This window comes from Tenrec ecaudatus, chromosome 6 (assembly GCF_050624435.1).
Source record: "Tenrec ecaudatus isolate mTenEca1 chromosome 6, mTenEca1.hap1, whole genome shotgun sequence".
Lineage (NCBI taxonomy): Eukaryota > Metazoa > Chordata > Mammalia > Afrosoricida > Tenrecidae > Tenrec > Tenrec ecaudatus.
The window spans coordinates 103,103,234-103,123,485 of record NC_134535.1 but is presented as its reverse complement, the minus strand read 5'-3'; the positions used below and the strand labels follow the sequence as shown (position 1 = coordinate 103,123,485).

Here is a 20,252-nt window from a genome sequence, read left to right as displayed (position 1 = left end):
CTTGTCTTTTCATGCCAACACTGAAGTAGGAAAAACGTTCACAGGGACAGGGCTCCATATGGTACTTCTCCATGCTGTGCACAGCCACCGTCCCGGCTGTGAGCACACGGCAATCACAAGGGGCACTCCTCCCGGAAGGGTTTTGAGTTGCCCGGTATTACCCAACCCATCTCTCTGCTTTCTGGAAGGAGATTAACAGGCAGACTCTCAAGTACCTTTTTGACGGTGATTATTGTTGTTGCCACTAAGAATAAGGCTCCTCAAATTAAACTCTAATATGCTTAAAAAGACTCCATGCCTTTGTTCCTTGCCTGCTTCCCTGCTTCATCCCTTCTCCCGTCTGTCTATTGCTTTAATGCTCAGGTTGGCTCTCTTGTCTAAATTTCTTTAATCCTTTCTTTCCATACTTCTTTGTGTTTTTTTTTTCTGCCTTCTCCCGACTCCACCTCAAATTGAATGTACTTCCTACAAGGATATCTAGGTACCTAAGCCATTCTATGGACTTGACGTGGAATAATAAAACAAAACACATTAAAGCATTTTTTAATGAACAGCTAATGTGAATGTGTTGGAATATGTACCGACTAAAGCAAATTAAGCTTAAGATTATTTTCAATGCAGTTTTAAACAGTACATTGTGTTCCTTCTACTAGACATCTTTTTTTTCTACTAGACATCTTAAAGGATATAATTCACCCTCTGAGTCATGATGTAATTAGATTATATTTTATTAGACATTCTTTACAAATTTAAAATACTGCTATTTTTACATGCACAGAGGAAAATCAGTTTGGATAATTATATTTAGGCATTAATTAAAATTAACCACAAAATAGGGACACTTTATTGTGTCATTTATCAACATACTTGATATGTATATCTAAAGTGCATTATGTTACAAAAAATATAGAAATTCAGCAGCACCAAGATACATTTACAAAATAAATACATCAGTTGACAAAATAAATTATGGTAAATGTGATAATAATAATTGGATTAGCCTTGGCAAAAAAAAAGTTATTCACAATGACCAATGTGCAGCTTCATAGAGCAATGTGGGAGACAGTTTTACTCCAATGCCTTTACAGTATTTACAGACAATAAATATTTCTAATACTTTCCATACGTTCACTATTACGAAATCCTGCAATATGTTCTTTGAAGGCCTCTGCGGAAAACTTCAGTGTCTCCTGCAAAGAGAAGGAAAGGGGAAGAAGAGCAGGGAATTGGTTAATTCACCTTACAAATGACGAGACATAAATTACAGGCTATCAATGAAAGAATCTAGCATCACAATGCAAAAGAGATTCAGGGGTCTTCTTGCAAATAGTTCCCACAAAGATGCCTGAGGGAGCCAAGTGTCTCACCAGGATCTATCTCTGTTACAGCCAGAGTTGTGGCCCAGGGTCAGTGATCCTTGAGGCGCAAAGCAATGGTGTCTGTTTTCTAATGATGCTTCTGTCGGCAACAGAAGACCCTGGGAGAATTTTCAAAGAGCTGTCAGCTGGGAGAGGGGCACGCTTAAGAATTCAACTACCGAGCTCAGGGGAGAAATCCATCGTCAAATCCACTTTCATTCCCCAGTATCATGTGACTAAGATGGCTTACATCTTCAGATGCTACGAACAGCAAGGCCAGCCATTTGAAACTGGAGAAAACGAGGCTTGAGACTCCTGAAAAAGAGTTCCTGTACTGGAAACCCACAGGGCCCCTAGCTGCCGGTCCTAAAGGGCCACTGTGAATGGGAATGGACTCGATGGCAGTAAGGTTTTTATCCCTAGATAATGGCGCGTGGTGAGGCTAGTATAAGTCTTGGTTAAAGGTTATCAGGACGTACAGTGAAACAGCATGTTTGGGATGATAGCTCTTGTGTATTAACAAAAAGGCAAACAAAAACCCGCTGTCGTCATGTCTGATTCCTGGCACCTCCGGGGCAAAAGAGAATCAGGGTGCGTCCGAGGGCAACCATGCTCCACAGCCTTTCCAGTGGCTGACTTTCAGAAGTACACTGGCAAACTTGTGTTCTGAGGTGCCTCCGGGTGAGCTTGAACCTCCAGTCTTTCAGCTAGGAGTCAAGCACTTTGAACGGCTTGCACCTGGGGACTTCATCTGAGCTTTAGCTGCTCTGGACCCTAATGGATGAGCTGTGATTGGGTTTTAGTTTGGGAAGCTGAAGCTAAGTTAGAATTACTTCTTTCATACTCTGCTGCAATTTGGGTGGCTATTGCTTTGAATAGGATGTTAAAGTAGAGAAGAAGTAAGAATACATTGATTTTAAAAACAAAACATAGCTATAACCCAGATCGCCGTGTTTGCTTTTACTACTCAGAATAGGGTGCCCCACGAGGCGGAGGGCTTTCTAAGTTTTCCACGTGCTGTGAAGGCAGTGAGACAGGTCAGTAGACTTTCCTCTGCTCTGTGTTCAGCGTTACTTCTGTCGTTGCACACTGGTTCCTAAGGAAATAACTATCAAATGGAATCGATTGGCTTGGTCACTGGAGTAAGACTTGTGGACAGAGTGCAACCTGCATGTGTGAAATCTGAAAAAGAGCCACTTCTTGACATTTAGGAGTTTTGTGTGCAGTGTGAAGTAATAAAAGCAAGTTGAGTGATGAGAGTCCAGTCTTACAGTTGTAAGAGATCGATCGGTGCACCGATGGCTTGGGTTAGGTTCTTAATGGCAGAGAAAAGATACGTTTAAGGTTGCAAGTTCAAGTGGCAGGTGAATTTAGCTGCAATTAGGTTTAAAACCAAAGGGATGACAACAAGCACCAGTAACTTTTGTGCTGCACCAACTTGCCATTTTTTGATACGAAGTGGCAAGTAGTGTTCTGGGTTTAAGAATAAGACAATGGAGTAAAAAATGAACAATAGTTCACACAATCATGACCTCAGAAAGAAAGAAAGAAAAAAGGAGTATATGAAAGGCTAGATCTTTTAGTTAGACTTCACCTTGCTCAATCTGATGGCCTTGTTCTTGATTTCCTATGAAAGTCACCTCTTAGAGCAGCAGAGTTAACTATAAGGTGACCAGATGTCCCACTTTGGGCAGGACAGTCCCGATTTTTAACACCGTGGTGTTTTTAAAATGTCCCAAATTTTTGGAAAGAATGCACAAGCAGCGAGGGTATACAGTTTTCGGCTGCCATGTGGCTATTTGCCAGGATCTGAGTTTTATCAATGGTGCCCCGCTTTACCAATGTGCAAATCTGGTCACCTTAAATTATAACACCATCTGAAAAGGTGGCCAGGGGTCACAATTAGGCTGCTAGCTGCAAGGACAGCAGTAGAAACCCACCGGCTGCTCGTACAGATTCCCAGCCTGGAAAGCTATTGGGGCAGTTCTGCTTTGTCCTACAGGGTTGCTATGAGTCTGAACTCGATGGCCGTGAGCTTGAGTTTTATGGGTTTTCTTACAAAGCGTGTGTGTATGTTTCTGATCCATGCATGTATGTGTGTGACATTTTAAAACCCTAGATGAAAATAGCTTTTTACATTAATCACCTATCCCTAAATCAATATTTACTGAGGCAAAATTCGTAATTCGAATGAAACGAGTCCCACTACATCTGGACATCTCACGTGCAAGATCAACAAATCCAAAAAGTAAACTTGAAACTTTGACCTTAGATACTGCCCCCTCCCCCTGAACTGTACACATGAGGGGAGACAGGCCGCTCTGACTCAGCAGTGACTCAACAAGTGCTCCATCTATTAGACTAACGCAGAAGCCTCCATCACATCAGTTCCCTCCCATAATCTTGTAATAACACCAAGGGTCTAAAGAGAAAACATCAATGAAAGACCGCTCTTTTAGAAAACTTGTAAATCATTATTCTGGAAAGATTTTATTTGAATTACAAAATGTTTGGAGGCCCATAGGTTCTCACCAGTACACCACTAAATCTCCCCACTCTCTCCTGCACCTTCTGTTGGGGTGGATTTGGACCGTGCCAACATCTGGCGGCCAAACAACCAGCGCTTTCCATGAACGCCCCTCACACCAAAGAACAGAGAGGAGAAGGAGAAACATTTTTTTTTTTTACTCCGACTTAGGTCTGGATTTGATTAGGCCTCTGCTTAGTTTTCACTAGACCTATTTTAAGTTGGAGGCACCTTTGGGCTTAAGAACTGGCGAGCGTTATTCCATTAATTCTCCAGATACGTTTAAAAGATCACAAATTTTACGTGAATAAAATCCTTAGGGAAGCATTTATACTTCTGTACCTCATTATAATAATTACTTCTATAACTTATAGGGGACTTCGAAAAGTTTGTGGAAGAAAGTTGTCTTGTGATTTTATTTTTTCAAACTTTTTGAAGCCTCCGTGTGTGTGTGTGTGTGTGTGTGTGTGAAGAATACAAACAGGCTTTACCATAACAGAGTCCTTGCATTAGTTACAAATATGTACTGTTAGGATTATATCTTTAAAAAACACACCAAAGATATACAGTGAGTCAAAATGTAGACAGTTTGCTACCAGTAACAACGGATCCATTAAATATCTGCAGAGACAGGCCTGTCACTGCGCTGTGAGTGTCTCTGCAGTGCCGGTACACATTGACTGCTGAAGCGGTGCCTCGGTCATGCCTGTCATAATGGCCTTTTTACATTGCTACTTAGTCATGGGCTTTGTCAACGTAACTGAAACCGAGATGTGATGCAAGTAAGTTCAAACTCTCCTTCGAAACATCACTCTGTCCCCCTACGTCTACCAGAGTCAGCAGAACAACCTGGAGAAGTCACAGGGGACTCTTTAAATAATGAGATCATCGGTTGCATAGGATGCGATCTTGTGTTGTTTTCCTCTTTCAAACCCCATAGAAGCGCTGTACTGGAAAGTAAACACAGAACACCTGTCAGTAGCAAGGTGTGATGGAATCGTGCCATGAAAGCACTGGTTTAAGCAGTAGGAAATGGGGAGATATATTCTAGTTCTAAGGATTGATTAGGCTCTTGCTCAGGTCTTTCACAGAGAGGTCTCTTGGTTTCATATAAAATGCACTGAATACTTGGCCCCTCTCCCCTCCTTTTTTTCTCACAGGAACATACATACAGCAGGTACAATCACAACTAGTAGTTCTAAAAAGCACTGAAATAAATTGCCATTTATTAGGTGTTTCCTATCTAACTGATTTAACACATGTGATCTCATTTAATTTTCACTCAACCTAATGAAGTTGGTAAAATGATTGTCTTCATTTTGCCAAGGAGGAAAGTGAGTTTTAGAAAGACCAACTCAAGGTTGCGACCTACAATCCCTTTAAGACTTGAACCTTAGCTGAATAACTCCGCATTCGGTGAATGTATTCACTACTTCATCTCTGGGCTGCGGAGAAGCAAGCCCTATGCACATGAGGTTGGATGACTCCTGCTGCTGTGTTACCCAAGAAAACGCATTCAACTTGCTGGTGAACAATTCAGTGGATGAGAACAACTTACATACTTTCTAAGCCAGTTCTTAAAATTTTTGTTTTAATGAACTAGCAGAAACCAGTGTTAAATCTCTGAAAGTGTGAATGGCTCAGAAATATTTATGCTTAAGATCTTGTTCTGTAGTCTATGTAGATACTCTTCAAGCTGAAGTTCTCTCTTCAAGTTGAAAAAGTTAAGAGAGAAAAGACCATGAAGAAACTTGGGGAAGATGTGAGAATAAAGGAATGGTGAAGATGATTAGTAGCTTCTAAGACTTAAGGAAGCAATTCAATGATTTGGTCGCGTAGAAATGAATTTTGGTGTTCGGGTACGGAATGATGGGGTACGAAAAATGAGTTCTCTTTGTGTGTGTGTGGGGGAGGAGTGGCCTTGTTTCTCCAAAGTCAAACTCAGTCCAACCAAGTCACTGCTGACTCACAGTGACACCCTACACCACCCCCACTGTGGGTCTCCGAGACTGGAACTGTTTAGGGGAGTAAAAAAGCCCAGTCTTTCTCCCAAGGAACTGTTGGTGGTTTTGAACTGCCAACCAGGAGGACTTCAGCCCAACATGTAACCACTACACCACCAGGCTCCCAGTCAGGTAATATTCCGGGTCATCTAGGTTTGGTAAGCTTTTAAATTATGGAGCGATTGATACAGATACGAAAGGGGAGAAAGTTCTAGGTTGACCACAGCAGGGTAGAGGGAAGGGTACCCCACCCAGCTGAGAACGCCCCGGAGAGGCTGTGGGCTCTGGGTGAGAGAAGAAGCCCTACCGTAAATTGTGCTCCAGCGAAGTTGTGGAGATGTCAGACAGCTGGTCCCCTTCTAGCCCACTCCCAGCCACTCGAGAGTCCAACCAGGCAGAGCGCGTCCGTCGTTTTTTCTTTTCCTGTTCCTTGCGTTTCCCAGGCTTGCCTTTCTTTTTCTTCCCCGGGGTCTTCTGTGGCTGCTCTTTGTATGGCTCCACCTTATTGGTTTCCTGAGTTAGGTATCTGCCCTCATCATCAGACCCAAATCGGACAGGGTGGTTCTTTGTGTTGGGAGAGGGCTTGGAGTTCGGGGAAACCTCCGAGGTAGCTCTGATTTCAGCTGTGTGGATTTCTGCAATCAGGTGGTGCAGAAAGTATCGTCGCCGTAAATCTTGAATGGACTTGCCCTTGTCATGGAGAAGCTGATGTTCGGACACAGCTCTTTTGCTGTAGGAAACAATATCAGGAGGGGGCAAGAAAACAAATTCAACTTGTTGGCAGAGACAACGGAGATGCACGAGGAAAGGGAGATTCCCGTCGGGTTGGAGTTGGCCCAATAGAAGGTAGGAGCTGCAACAGGCATCTTCCTGCACCGTGGGGCCTCACCTCGGGAGTAGGGAGGAGTTGGACTAGTGCTCGCTGTACTCCCTTCCCATTCTAACGTGTTTAGGGTTCAATTATGCTACCAGATGTGGGCGGAAGTCACTGAGATGTTTTTCCCATTTTCCAGAATTCGGTTAAGGAAATCAACTCAGAAGTCCAAGCTCAGAAAACACACACACACACACACACGCACACGCACATGCACACGCACGCACACACACACTTTACACGTTCAGAAAACAATACTGAATCTTGACGAGCAGCAAGCTGTGAGAGTAAAGCAAACGAAGGCGGAAGGGTAAAGTGAGCAGAGGGTCTGTGCAGGAACTTCCCTGACTAACAGACTGAATGCCAGCATGCTGTCAGGCAGCCAGCTCCCCAGAACCTGTATTTGAAGTCTGTCGGAGGAGAGAGGAGGGGAGAAGACTCACATTTTCCTGTCAAGTGGAAGATGGTCTCCTGAAAAGGGGCTTCGTTGTTTGTTAAGTGAGGTCATTCTATTGCTTCAGTGCTTCAAGTTTTTAGTTTACTTTTTTTTTTTGCATTTCAGAGAGTATTATCTTAATTAGTTGAGCGATTCTCTCTTTCGATTTGCTCACTTTATTTTAACATATTTCTAGGAGTAAATAAAGGAGTCTTCTGTTTAAAAATCACTCTGCTGAAAATATAGTGGGCTAGAATGAGCTCATTCTCTACCAAGCCTTTTGGATAATGCTCCAACTCTTGCTTAAATACTCAGCCAGGTATGCTTTGTATTCTTCCCTGGGTACATATCAATTAAGCATGTTTAACGCTTATCCAAGGAACCCTGGTAGCATAGTTATGTGTAGGACTGCTAACCACGAGGTCAGCGGTTCAAAACCATTAGCTGCTCTGTAGGAGAAAGGCGAGGCTTTCTACCCCTGTATAGAGTTACCGTCTCAGAAATTCACAGAGGCAGTTTATCATGCTCTGGAAGGTCACTATGGGTTAGAATCGACTCGACGGCAGTGTTTGGGCGAGAAAGCTTATATGTAGTGTAAGCCTCAACTCCACGTCATCGTATTCCACCTCTTACCAGTCCAGTGCTCCCCCAAACTGGCTTACTTTCAAAAGAATACAGCCTTCAAAACTGGGAAGGGGCCGGCCCTTAGGGGGCTTCAGTCAGAATCGACTTGATGGCAATAGGTTTGGGTTTGAGCTAGTCACAGAATAAGAAAGTGACAGCCAGAGCTGGCAAAATTCATTCTTCTGACTCTAAAACCAAGACTGGCCTTTTTGGGGTTCTTTACCTCTTGCTATTGCTCAAACGGAAGCATCGTCTGTCGAGGGAACAAGAAGGGAAGGAAACAGAGCCAAAAGGCCCTGCTGTGAACCACAGTAGGGGAATGAGGAACAATTTCTACATGTCTTTGGCGACCAACGTTATTGGCCCACGCAGCCCATTTTCATCACCAAAATATGGGTCTAGGGCTCTTGTCTCTGAGGGATGAGAGACTATCTAGTTATAGGAGGAGCCAACGAAGGGGTACGTGATAAAATTATAGCCCTCATTCTTCGGTGCCTTACTGCCAGCCTTCCAACCTCTTTCTAGTATTTTCGTGTGAGGAATCACTTTAAGCCATGTAGCTTGTTTTTAAAAAGACATTACTTAGTGGAAAGGAATCTACAGGAGCTTGAAGCCTGGTTTCAATGAGCCATGCAGGAGTCTCTGTTCCTTTTGGAGGGTGCCACGTGTGACCAGATTAAAGTTCCCTTACTTCGTGGCAATGTTTCATATTCTAGAAACGTTTAGTCATCTACCAATCTGAGGCTTTGGCACCATGCATTTCCATCTTCCAATAATGTTTGGTAAGAATAGGACTGATAAAACCACCCATTTCATATTATGGTTCCTTAATTAGTATCTCTTAAAATGTCACATTACAAAAGAAGCTATTAACTAGGTATCATTTATAGTTTGGGGCCCTCCTGCTTCTTTCTTGATGCCTGGCAGATCCCCAACCTATGTATATTGCTCCACATTTCTAAGACAGGGCAGTCTGACTTCACTCGAAAGCCACATTTTTCATGGTTTCTCTGTTCTGTTCAAGGCACTGTTGCGCATGCTCATTCTGACTGGCAGGCAGACCTCTGCCATCTCGGCCGGCCTGTCAACTGTGAGTCACACTGTCCTCCTCACTTCAGCACTGTGCTTTCCCAGGAAGGTTCTCATGGGAAAAGAAGTAAGCGATCATTCCACCCTTCTGTTTCATCCAAAGTCTTCAGCAGAGCACAACTCTGTCTGGTTTAAAACAGTTTATCTACTGCAAGGCCCAAAGCTTTTCTTGTGCCTTTTTAGAAGAGATGGTTAGTGTAGTAGAAAGCATACATTTTCTTAAAAGCTAATCTTATAAAATGTTATTTGAATTTCAAGAGTCATGCATAGAAAATACTGTAAAGAATGAGTGGCTGAAGGGACAGTGCATGAGAGGGGCAGGTATCTATTGTCAGCCACAAAGGGTTAGGTCCATGGAGCTTTCTAAATCTTTCAAAATTAAGATAGAACAAACCGAGATGTAAATATGTAAATAGCTGGCAGGTACAAACTAGATGAACACAGGTGGTAGGTGATAAATTCTAATAAAGGAGCTTTTAACATTAGATAACTCTGGGAGATTGAGTTGTAAATATGGTCTGTTCCTCTCTCTGTCTGCTGACATTACATAGCATATAGCTCCCATTGGCATTTATTCCACACCTAAACTCTAGCATGCTTGGTGAAGTAGAAGGTCAGAGAAAGTGAGACAGACTGTCAAGGAGAGAGGCGGACGCAGTGGCTGCAACAATGGCCTTACACATAGCCACATTTGTGAGGATGGCCTGGGACCGGCAGCGTTGCATTCTGTTATAAGTCAGAGCTGATTTGCTAGCACGTCACAACGACAGCAACAAGCTCTCCCAGGGAAAGACAAGTGGATTATGCTTCATGATCTCCTTTGACTACTGGTTGTTGTTTTTTAAGGCAAAAAGTAAGGGAAATGCTTAACAAAGATAACTCTAAATTTAGGCAAAGCATAGCATTATGGAAAAATGACTTTCAAGGGAATTTTCAAGAAAGATTAGATTTCTAAGAAACTGTCAAGGAACACGGAACCAACAGAGGAAGGAGAATTCCTCTTCCGGCACAGGAAGAAGCAGCACTTCTACGTTAGGATTCTGATGCTGCACTGGAGGAGCAAAGTTCTCTGGGACGTGAAAGAGATAGGGTTAGAGGGTGAGCATTAGGATGACTCACCAGCAGGCCTTTCCAACCCAAATGACTCAGTTGAAAGCTATTCGGTGGAATAGCCTGAGTGTGGCTCCCAGGCACATCAGTCAATGGTACTTTAGGTTTCTGAATGTGCTGGTGTTCCCTCTCTCCATTAAACACACAGAGAGCCACCTGTCTCAAGCCAGTTTAGGCTTTGGTTTTCAACTCACTCATACCCAAACGCTACTAATTAAAGCCTTCTGTGCTAACAAGTTTAAAAGCTTCACAAGTGACAATTGCTTCCATTGTTTGGCTCAGGGATTGTTAGTGTTGTAGGATTTTCTTCTCCCAAGAAAGGTCTCCCCTAGTTGTTGTTTCTCTGTTTGTTTTTCTTATCTGTACTTCCAGCAGTTTCTCTATTACTTGATGTGAAGGATAATTGGGTAGCAATGTCATTTGACTATATGTTAAAATTTCTTTCAAGAACCTAGCTTTACTTATCATAATAGTAGATTGTTTTGTCTGCACACACATTTTATTGTTACTTGGCAGCAATGCAAAACAATGACTTGGCGTTTTTTTTTAAATCCATGTGGCTGTAAATAATTGATGAAACATCTTCATCTACTGATGGTTGCAGCCTTGATGACAAACCAGGGTAGTGTGATGATCTATTAGCCATTCACTATAAGATTGTTTTGTGTTAGTTTTAGAACCATCTGCTGAGTGTGAGTGTTTAACTACAATATTATATTTCACCCACAAACAAAATTGTAACAGTCTCTGGCTGCTAAGTAGTTTCTGATGTGGATTTTGCAAGGTGCAACTAACAAAGAGTTAAAAATAGCCTTTAGGACAACTCGGCCCTAATTTTTATACTCTAACTTGTGGATTCAATCACAGTTCATTTTGTTTCTCAAAAGAAAAACAGGTATTTCTTAGACAACGTCAAGACAAGTTGGCTCTGTTCCAGGGCAGTATTTCTTAGCCAAATAAATACAATATTTATGTGGGTCTTTAAATATTCCGTCTTTAACCCATGAGTCTTAAATAAGTGAATTTAATACAAGTCTCAAATGAACAAAAAGTCTGAAGAACATGTTCACAAATGCACTCTCCCAACGTTGATGTGAAGAATACAATGCAGCTTTATCTTCAGCACAAGGTTCGACACAATTTGCCTTAGGAGATTCAGAATAGATTTTCACTTGGGTGCCAAAGTTCAGACATGTCTAGAGTAATTTCATTTAAGGATTTTCTGTCCTAATAATAATAGACCAAGGGCATATATAAAACAGGTGACTTTTTGTACACCTTTGAGAATTGACAAGGAAGCGCTATGAACTTGATTGTAAATAGTAGCTATTACTACTTTTATTACCAGTATGAAAGTGTTCCTTAACACCTTCTCCAGAGACCATCTCATCTCCGTTCTCAAACTTTCCCCATCCTGAACATTGAGTCTGCACTTCTAAGGATCACTAAAGGCAGTGTTATACACATTAATGAACTGCTAAGATCTAACAGACTTTTAAATATAATATTCCTTATTGCTCTAGACCATTTCCCCAACTTTCCACTCATGCAATCGTTCCCTGGTGTGGGTGGGTATTTTCACAGTCAGAATTATCGTCGGAAGAATCACTGAGAATACCAAAATACAAGCTTTCAGTCTGCAATGTAGAGATGAAGCCTGGATTTTAAAACTACTAGCAGCAACTCCAAAGGGGTGGGGGTGGGAAGGATTCATCTTTTAAGCTTCATTTTGAAATCAAGTACTTTAACATCCCTAAACGTGAACCTTATCAGTAATAACACTGGAGTTGTGCTATTGCAAAAGTGTCCCTACTTTATTATATAATATGCCTTCATTATGTAATGCGGTTCTGTTTTATATGCTTAAAATTATGTCACTCATCATAAACTCAGATGTAAGTTTTGTTGTTGCGTTTCACACACAAACTGCCACCCACATTCAGGATGTACACACAAGCGCACGCAGACATCTGCCCGCTGCCTGCATCCTTCAGCTTGCTCTCAGAGAGGAATCTAAGCCGCTGGAACCCATCCTTTCCAAACCTCCCCAGGTCCTGAAAAAGTAACCCTTATCTTTCACCAGGAGCAGAGGCTCTTTGTCTAAGAGGAGATTCTGTAAAAAGCTCCCTCTGATGGAAATCCACAAACACACAAAAAGAAACTATCCCCAGGCTCTCTCTCTCCTACAGGTTCTACCAGTTTTCCCGCTGGCTTTGGGGATCCAGCCTCCGCCGCCCAGGGCAGGTAGCCAGCCGAGATCGCACTAGGGACCACTGCGAGCCCTCGGCAGCGCCGCAGCCCGGCCGCCGGTCCCGCAGCCCGTCCCAGCCCTCCGCGGGCCCCCGGAGTACTTACTGCCGGCGGCCGAGCCCCTCCAGGGCGCGTCCCGAGGAAGGCACCGAGTAGCTCAGCAGGAACACCGCGATGCTCCACTGCTGAACCAGCCGCCGCAGCATCGTCCCCTCTCGCACTCAGGACCTGCACCAGAATGGAAGAGAGTCCAGACCGTCAGCCCTGCCTCGCCATCTCTCCGCACACCCTCGCCACCCCGCGCTCAGCCCTTCGCAAAGAGCTGCTCCAACAGCAGGAGCATCTCCCAAATCGCAGAGGAAAGAACCGGGGGAAAGAGGGAAAGAAAAAGAAAAACCTTCTCTGGACACTCTCAGCACTTACTGATTTAGGAATCAGCGACTGCCACTCTTGCTGTTTAAAAACCGCGCAGGCAGGGGGGGGGGCGGAATAGGGGGGGCCAAAAGAAGAAAAGCCAGGGGGGCGCGGCAAAACAAGTCAGAGGTGTTTCCTCTGCAGTAAGAGCGAAAATGAAATGGTGTTATAGATGCATCGATGATGATGAGTAGTGTGTTTACACGTCTCCCATAGCAATGCCGGATGGAGCTGGCCCGCAGCTCTCGTGGGTCGCTGGAGCAGGCTGGCCCCCTCCTTACACGAGAACAGCTCGCCCCCAGCCCCCGGCGGTCACTGGCAGCAAGCGAGCCGCACGGATGGAGAGAGACACGTGTATATATACACGCCGAGCTGTCTGTCTGTCTACCTCCTCGGGTGGGCTGGTGGCTTCCGGAAAGTTGATTCCACACCCCCTGAGGACAAGTTTCAAGTGCGCGCGGCGGCGGCGGCGGCGGGGAGGGCGGCCAGGTGGCCGCGCGGGCGGGCTCGGGCGCCGCTGCCCGAGCGAGCGGCGGGGGCGCGGGGTCCGGCTGCGCGGGCGCCCGGGCGGCACGAGTTGGAGGCCGGCTGAAAGCGGAGCAGAGGAAGGTTCACACGCTCCGAGGCAAACCTGCCGGAGAAGTGAGCGAGTCGCACAGAGGTGGCGCCCTAGGCACGCGCGCGGGGCAGGCGAGGGCGCGGGGGGCGGGGGCGGCGACGGGCGGCCCCGGCCGCCAGAGCCCGCGGAGGGGCGCCCCGAGTCGGGCGGGCGGGCGCAGCGCGCGGCCCAGGGCCCTCCCCCGCCGGGCCGGCCCGGGCTCGGCCCGCAGCCCCACCGAGCCCCACCCGGGAGCTCCGGCCGCAGCGCGCTCGCCCCCCGCGCCCCAGCCCGGGGCGGGGGCGGATCCGCTCGCTCCCGCCCAGCGCGGCTGGCCTGGGGCCACGCCGCGAGTCTGGGGAGTCGGGATCCCCAAGGACGTGCGGAGAGCCCTGCGCAGCCGGGGAGCCCGCTCCCACCGCAGCGCCCGGGCGGGCCAGGCGGAGGTCACGGAGCTAGGGCCGGGGCGCGCGGGCTCCAGGGAGCCCCGGCCTAGAGCGCGCGGGCCTGTGGCTTTCGGGAGCCCGAAACCCGCTGAAGAGCGCGGGGCGAGGGATGGGATCTCCCCTGCCTGACTTCCTCGGGCTGAGCCCCAAGGAGAGCTTCGGCCAGGGAAGGGGTAGAGCTTTGGCTCCGAGGAGCCGGGCCGGGGTTGAGACTTCAGATCCAGAGAGGACGTCTTGCTGTCTTGGAACAGCTGGGGACGTCTGCAACCCCTTCAGGAAGACCCGCGCAGATGATGGAGAGAGAGACCCTCTTCGGAAAACCTCTGGGGTCCCGCGCTCCTGGGGCGCGCAAACTGCCCTTTCCGCTAGCCCACCCTTTCTCCAGATCCCCTACCCTGTCGCCCCCTCACCCCCGCCCCCCAGCCCCCTGTTACATATTAATAGGACGGCTGTGCACCCCAAGGCCGCTTCTGTTCGCAGATGCGGCGGAACAATCGCTGTAGGCTGCTCAGCTTTGGAGAGACGAAGAGAAAGCAAGAGCCTCTCCCCAATGCTGTTGGGCGGGGAAGAAAGACTGCTCCGAATTACTGGGCAGTATCGTCTAGGAACGGGTTGCAGCGGATGTGGACACCCGCCCAACGGGCTCCTCTATCTTTCTGAAATGAACACGGGTAGTTGGGAGCCGTTCAAGGGATGTTTGCCTTCTAGACAGGCGGTCCTGCTGATAGGTTTCATTACTCTCTGGAAGGCTAGTGTGATTTAGAGATTTCAGATGATCAAGAAAGCCTGACCTTTATCAAACCTGGCTTTCTGACCGCTGCGCCACACATTTTACCATGGGCGTGTGAAATAGCGCCCTCTCACCAACCCCAGCTCTTCTCCATTCCCTTTCCCCTCATTAACTGCAAATAGCAATTAGCGTGCCCCGCTTAGTTCTGAGGGTGAAGGCAGCCCTTCTCAGAAGCTCCCATATCCCTCACTTGCATCCTTACAACTCCACACTTTAGAATTTGGCTTCTCTCCTTTAAAAGAAAAAAAAAAAACCTCTGGGAATTTCCACAACTTTTCTTGAACGTTGAAGAAGTTCTCAATATTAGACTTGTTTGCATGGTATGAAAGGACAGACAAAGATTCCACTACCCAGAAATATCCACCTTTGAACTTCTAGCACTTTCTGATTTTTAATAAGGGCTTTCCAAAAAGACTCAGGAGCCTTAATGTAATCTTTAGACCGGAAGGGGGTAAATCTGTAAAAAGCAAATCACATATAAGTCTTTTAGTACTTGCAAGCTGTTTAACATTAAAATGATAATATTTGCCTTCACAATAAAATTTCAAAGCTACGTAGCCAAGTTTCAAGCTACTAAGACTTTAAGAAGTCAACTCCCCCCTTCCATAAAACGTTATAACAAAAATCAGATTGAAAATACTAAATCACTTATGTGGTAAATAAATTCACTATACTCTCAAGACATTAAAAATTAAAGGCTGACATCAATAGACTGCTTTGATTTATGTTGCTTTTTCTACTAATTAAACAAAATCGACCCCTTTCTCCCTCCCACCTTTCTCCTACCCCCTCCCTCACCCCCCCAATCCTGCTCTTCCCTTGGTGTTAATGGAAAAACATCTATCAAATTATTTTCAGAACTTTCTCTCCTCCACAAAAAGAAAAAAAAATATAGGCTCAGGAAAAATAAATAGTCTTTAAAAACTTGGAGAACTGAAGTTTCCTCATAATTTATTACTTCACCTTTTCCTTGATTTACAGTCTTCTCTGCTCTTCTGGCCAGAGGTAGATCTATCTTCTCAGCAGTCTTTTCCCGGAATATTTTTGTTTTTGTTTGTTCTTCCGAAAGTAAAATGAAGTCTTAACTGGATGAGAAACTTCCTGTAGAGAACCTTTCCACCTACTGCCAAGGAGAATTATTAGAAAGCAGCTATCTCTCCTCAGCTGCCCTCTTCATTACCAGCAGGCTGAAGAAATTCTCCTCAATATATACCCAAGACCCTTGTTGCCTCCTCTGTGAACGATCATTTCTGACGTCATAATCTAGCTTCCAATATAACTGGGTATCTCAGAGATAATGCTGAGAACAGAGGACTGCCAGTGAGACACAGTAGGAGGTTCCTTACGCCACACCTTTTTTTTTTTTTTTTTAAGGTTTAGGGCTAGAATCAGCCCACAGAGGCTGAGTGTTTGCCTAGGCCTTGCTGTCAGGCAACTCTACCTTAGCAAACTGGAGGATTGGAAGGCCTGCCTTTAATCTGAAGTATTTCCATTGGAAGACAGCTTGGCATGAGATCTACACCTACACAAATGCCTAGCCCATGAGCAAGTCCCATACTTCCATCTTCCTATCCCCAAGGACAGGATTATACCGCAACTTAAAAAGAGGCTCCTAAATGGACCTTCACACCTAAAACCCTTTTATATAACCAATTAATTTATGCATCCTCTTGCAACTTAGAAAATAAAGCACATGTTTTAAACGAACATTTATGTTTTACTACCTCATTTTTTTTCGCTTTTCTTTACGAACATACAAACCCACAGAGAATACCTCTAACTCTAAACGTGTGCCCATGGGCTCTGAAGTCCCTTCTGTAATTTCCAGTAGAGGCATCCAGATGCAGAATTTGCCAATCTGTAGTTTCAAGGTATGTCTTTAAAATCCTTTGAAACCAAACAATGAAATTAGCCCCTTCTCTTCTCAGTCCCCCCCCCCCCCCCGCTTTTTTTTGAGGTTTGCATAGAGAAGTTTGAAAAATCAGCTCCAAGTAACCTTTTGATCCCTTTAAAACATTAATCACTTGCTTGGACTGAGAGTTGTGAGGGAGCTGTTGTCTACTGACTTGAACCCCATTAACATCAGAAAGCCAGTGTTGTCCAGTCTTCACTGCTTGTTTGTGGACTGTCACATCTTTCCCAAAGAGCAGCACAGAGGTTTGCTAACCAAAGGGTTGTGCCTCGGGCACAACCACTGTGGCACCAGGACTCAGTGGACCTCAGGCGTGGTTTGCTTTAAATCCAAGTGGGGATAGAAAAGGGTGTGTTTCAATATTAAATTCTTTGTAATTAGTTAGAAGAGGCTCAGGCTGTTTTCCGGGAACAGGCTAGGACTGCTAACATCTGGTGAAATTGCCTCAGGGAGGAGCTCTGAGATTTGCATCAGGCCAAACAGATGCTCCCTTCAGAGAAGCGGGTCTCATCCTCATCCTCACCTTGGGTCACTTCCTGGGAAATGTTCAGCTCCCCCCAGATGGGACCAGGAAACCCAGCAGTAAGAATTTCTCTGAAAGGGGGGTCAGATGGTTTTTAGGAAATGGGTCTCCAGAGATCAGTTAAGCAAGTCCAGCCATTCTGCAATTCCTAAACTCATGACCATCAAAATACTTTTTGCCACTGATGCTGTGTGTGTGTGTGTGTGTGTGTGTGTGTGTGAGAGAGAGAGAGAGAGAGAGAGAGAGAGAGAGAGAGAGAGAGAGAGAGAGAGAGAGAGAGAGAGAGAGAGAAAATATGTATGTGTAAGTGTCTGAATCCTCATCTCCTGGACCTTGCCATAACTCCGTGTGGAATAAGCAACAGATATGACACCACATGGAGAACCCCAAGTCCCATTTAGCTTCACAAACAATCCGGGGCCGGAAAGTGACCTCTGTGGTGCCAGAGAGCCTTGCTGGCCATGGTCCATCTCCACCTTGAACAGAACCGACTTTTCTGTAATTGTGAGCCTGGGCTGCCATGTAGGTTCTGAGAACCTAGGAAGTTGCCTCGCTGTAAGAATGGACATCTCACTGTCCCCTCCCAAGGGAGCACCCAGACTAGCAGGACTACTGACTCGGGCAGAAAGGCAACCAGACACCCACGTACACCGGACACTGTGTCTACTTCGTTGTGAGCTCTTGATTGCTACGTCTGCAGGTCCTGCTCGTCCTTCCTGAGATTCTCGCCAAGAGAAAGCTGTGGAGAAGCAAGCGTGAGACTGCTGGGCACTTCTCCTTCCCCAGGCTTCGCGCCTGACTCCTCACGGGTTAGGGCAGGGAGTGCCTCTCAAGGGCAGGGATCTCCAGTGCTGGAAAAGGATCATCCTCACCAGCATCCCGGGACCGAGATAGGCTTGGGCTATGGATTGTATAGGCGATCCCATTTTCGGATGCAGGGGCTAAGGGAGGACCAGAGTTGGGAGCTTGGAAGAGGTGAGTAAGGTGGGAGGAGGATCTGAGTCTCCATGGAAACTTCTGAGACCTGAGAGCCTCTTTGCGGGTCTAGGTCTGTTTCCTCGGTTCACCTAGGACATCCACCCTAAGCATTTGGACTCCGTGTCCCTGGAAGCGGTGAAAGCGAGGCCCATCGGCACCTCCCTCCTCTCCCCCAGAGTACCTGCCTTAGGACCCCGGTACCATTTTTCAGGCCCAACCCACTCCCCGACTTCCAAGAATTTGGCACACCTGGCCTCGGGAGAGGGGAAGCTGTGGGGACTGGGCGATTCTAGGACACTTTCTTCCTGAGACAAACCCCTGGCCGGCCCGGTAGGGGAGTTGGCGGGAGAAGGGCGTCGGATCGCCCCGGGCGTGAGGGGACAGGTTGGTCTGCGGTGTGGACCGATGGCGAGCGCTCCACCCAGAGCCCGGACTAGCAGTCCGCCCCCCTCCGCCCTGGCGCCCGCGGGAGAGCCCGGCGCTGCTGGAGCCCCTGCGTCGGTCTGGTTTATTTCATTGAACACCAACTGCAAAGCCAAGGACGGCGTGGGCGGGGGAGGGGCGCGGACGCGGGGCGGAAATGAAGGGACCTGCCACGGAGTTTTGTTTGCCAACTCGCTGCGCCTGATTCTGAGAAGCCGGTGGCACCTTCAAGGACTGATGGCAGGACCGACCAGGAGACAGTTGCTAATTCCCGAAGCCCCCTGTGTCTCTCTCCAGCCCGCACAGGGTGGTAGTTGGCGATCGTGGCGGGTGTAGCCCGTGGAATACCTGGCATGGCCCCAGGGCAGCCCGCTCCACCTCCCGGGGTGGCTTCAGTGGCGTTGGTAACCGGCGGCGTGGCGCAGGCTGGGGGAAGCAAGTGAGCTGTCCATGGTGGTTCCGGCTCCTGGACGGGCGTGCTCCGGCTGTCCAGGAACCGCGGCACCGACCACTGCCCAGGGCCCCCCGCCCCCCACTCGGGGACCGCGACACCTTCCTGCCAGTCTGGCCTGTGTGCTTCGCCCGAGGCCGCAGGTGCTGGTTCGCACAACTCCAGGGCGCTCTTTAGCACAGAGTCAGAATTTTTTTCAGATGGACTGGAAAAATTCCGGAGTCCACCTTGGGGCCTTCTCTGAGGCGCTTTTCCTCCGGCAATGTTTCCTGTGCTCCTAGGAACGGTCGACAGACAGCGCGTTCCCTGTCCCATGCTTTCAAGAGTAAGAAGCAAATTGATCATCTCATTATGCTTCCCCGGTTTGTTAAGAGCCCCCAGGGGCATAGGACTGCGTCTTCGGGAAATCCTGCATGGTCGCTTTGATGAGCAGGCAACCTGCGGCCCGGAGATGTTCAGGTGTCTCAGATTTCGGTAAATTCCCTTGCCAGGGCGGTGGCGTCTGTTCCCAGGGGTGAAGAACATTACTGTCCAGAGCAGCTCCGGCTTCCATTTTGGACAGAGCCCTGACCGCAGGGTTGGGGGGCTCTCTGCCTTTAGCACAGACTTAGCCACGGGGTTTTCCGTGGGTTATTTCTCTGTGCAATGCAATTCTGCTCAGTCTTGAGGCATATTCTGATGGAGAAATGTTTATGAACTCAATTAAATATGGTTAAGGCGGAAGGTATTTACGCCTGTATAATTATCACCACACTTTACCTTTTTATCTTTTAACTTCCCCTTGGCCATTCCCTCCCCTACTGATGATCTCTATTAGAGATTCCGATCTCCATCTGAATAAAGAAAAATACAAGTACAAAGAACTTTAAAATGTCGTGAACACCTATACATCTTATTTATGCCTTCTCTAAAGAGGGGAATCTCGTTGATAGATAGATAGTACACGAGGATCATTTATCAATAAATACTTTCCAAGACATCAAATTGGAGCTCATCATCATCTGCTGTTTATACACTTCTGAATATGGTCTGTGTGGGAGAAAGATGAAGCTTTCCACGTGTCAGGAATTAGGGTGTTGGGAATCCCCAGGGCAGTTCTACTCTGTCCTGTGGCTGCTAGGAGTCCGAATCCAGTGGGTGGCAGTGAGTTTGCTGAAGAGTGTATGAACAACTCCCGGAGTGCCTGATTTAAAACAGGGAATATTATCACCCAATCATTTCCTCCACTCTCCGCTTGATAGTATAAAAATAACCTGTGGGCAAATTATAATATCTCTATATATTCTTCTAAAGATACTTTCCCAAGTCAATGAAACAGACATAAAGCATTTTACTTTTTCTCTCTCTGACTAATTAACATAACAATAAAAGAAGGCTTGACTAGGTATCCATCTCAAAACAAGCAGTGTAAGGTCTTATTACTGTTATGGCATCTAGAAGTTTGTC

The 20,252-nt window shown here is 46.7% G+C and overlaps 1 protein-coding gene across 4 annotated transcripts; it reads right to left on the bottom strand.

The window, feature by feature from the left end:
* Positions 1-710: 710 nt before the first annotated feature.
* On the bottom strand, positions 711-15,773 carry PTHLH (parathyroid hormone like hormone). Of its 4 annotated transcripts, none has more exons than XM_075551923.1 (4): positions 15,483-15,773; positions 12,377-12,499; positions 6,196-6,618; positions 711-1,190 (listed from the first exon to the last, which is right to left on the bottom strand). In XM_075551923.1, exons 2-4 carry the CDS (start codon positions 12,475-12,477, stop codon positions 1,181-1,183), a joined length of 534 nt encoding a protein of 177 aa, XP_075408038.1. In that variant the 5' UTR covers positions 12,478-12,499; positions 15,483-15,773; the 3' UTR covers positions 711-1,180. The 4 variants fall into 4 exon arrangements, with proteins under 4 accessions (XP_075408038.1, XP_075408039.1, XP_075408040.1 ...); XM_075551924.1 differs by lacking the exon at positions 15,483-15,773 and adding an exon at positions 13,074-13,224; XM_075551925.1 differs by lacking the exon at positions 15,483-15,773 and adding an exon at positions 12,695-12,996.
* Positions 15,774-20,252: the final 4,479 nt, after the last annotated feature.

Bases quoted from the DNA above. Each gene is read 5' to 3' on its own strand.
- PTHLH (XM_075551923.1), bottom strand. From the start codon at position 12,477: ATGCTGCGGCGGCTGGTTCAGCAGTGGAGCATCGCGGTGTTCCTGCTG. The intron at 6,619-12,376 runs GTAAGTACTCCG...TGTTTCCTACAG, and splicing joins GAGGGGCTCGGCCGCCGGCA to CAAAAGAGCTGTGTCCGAAC.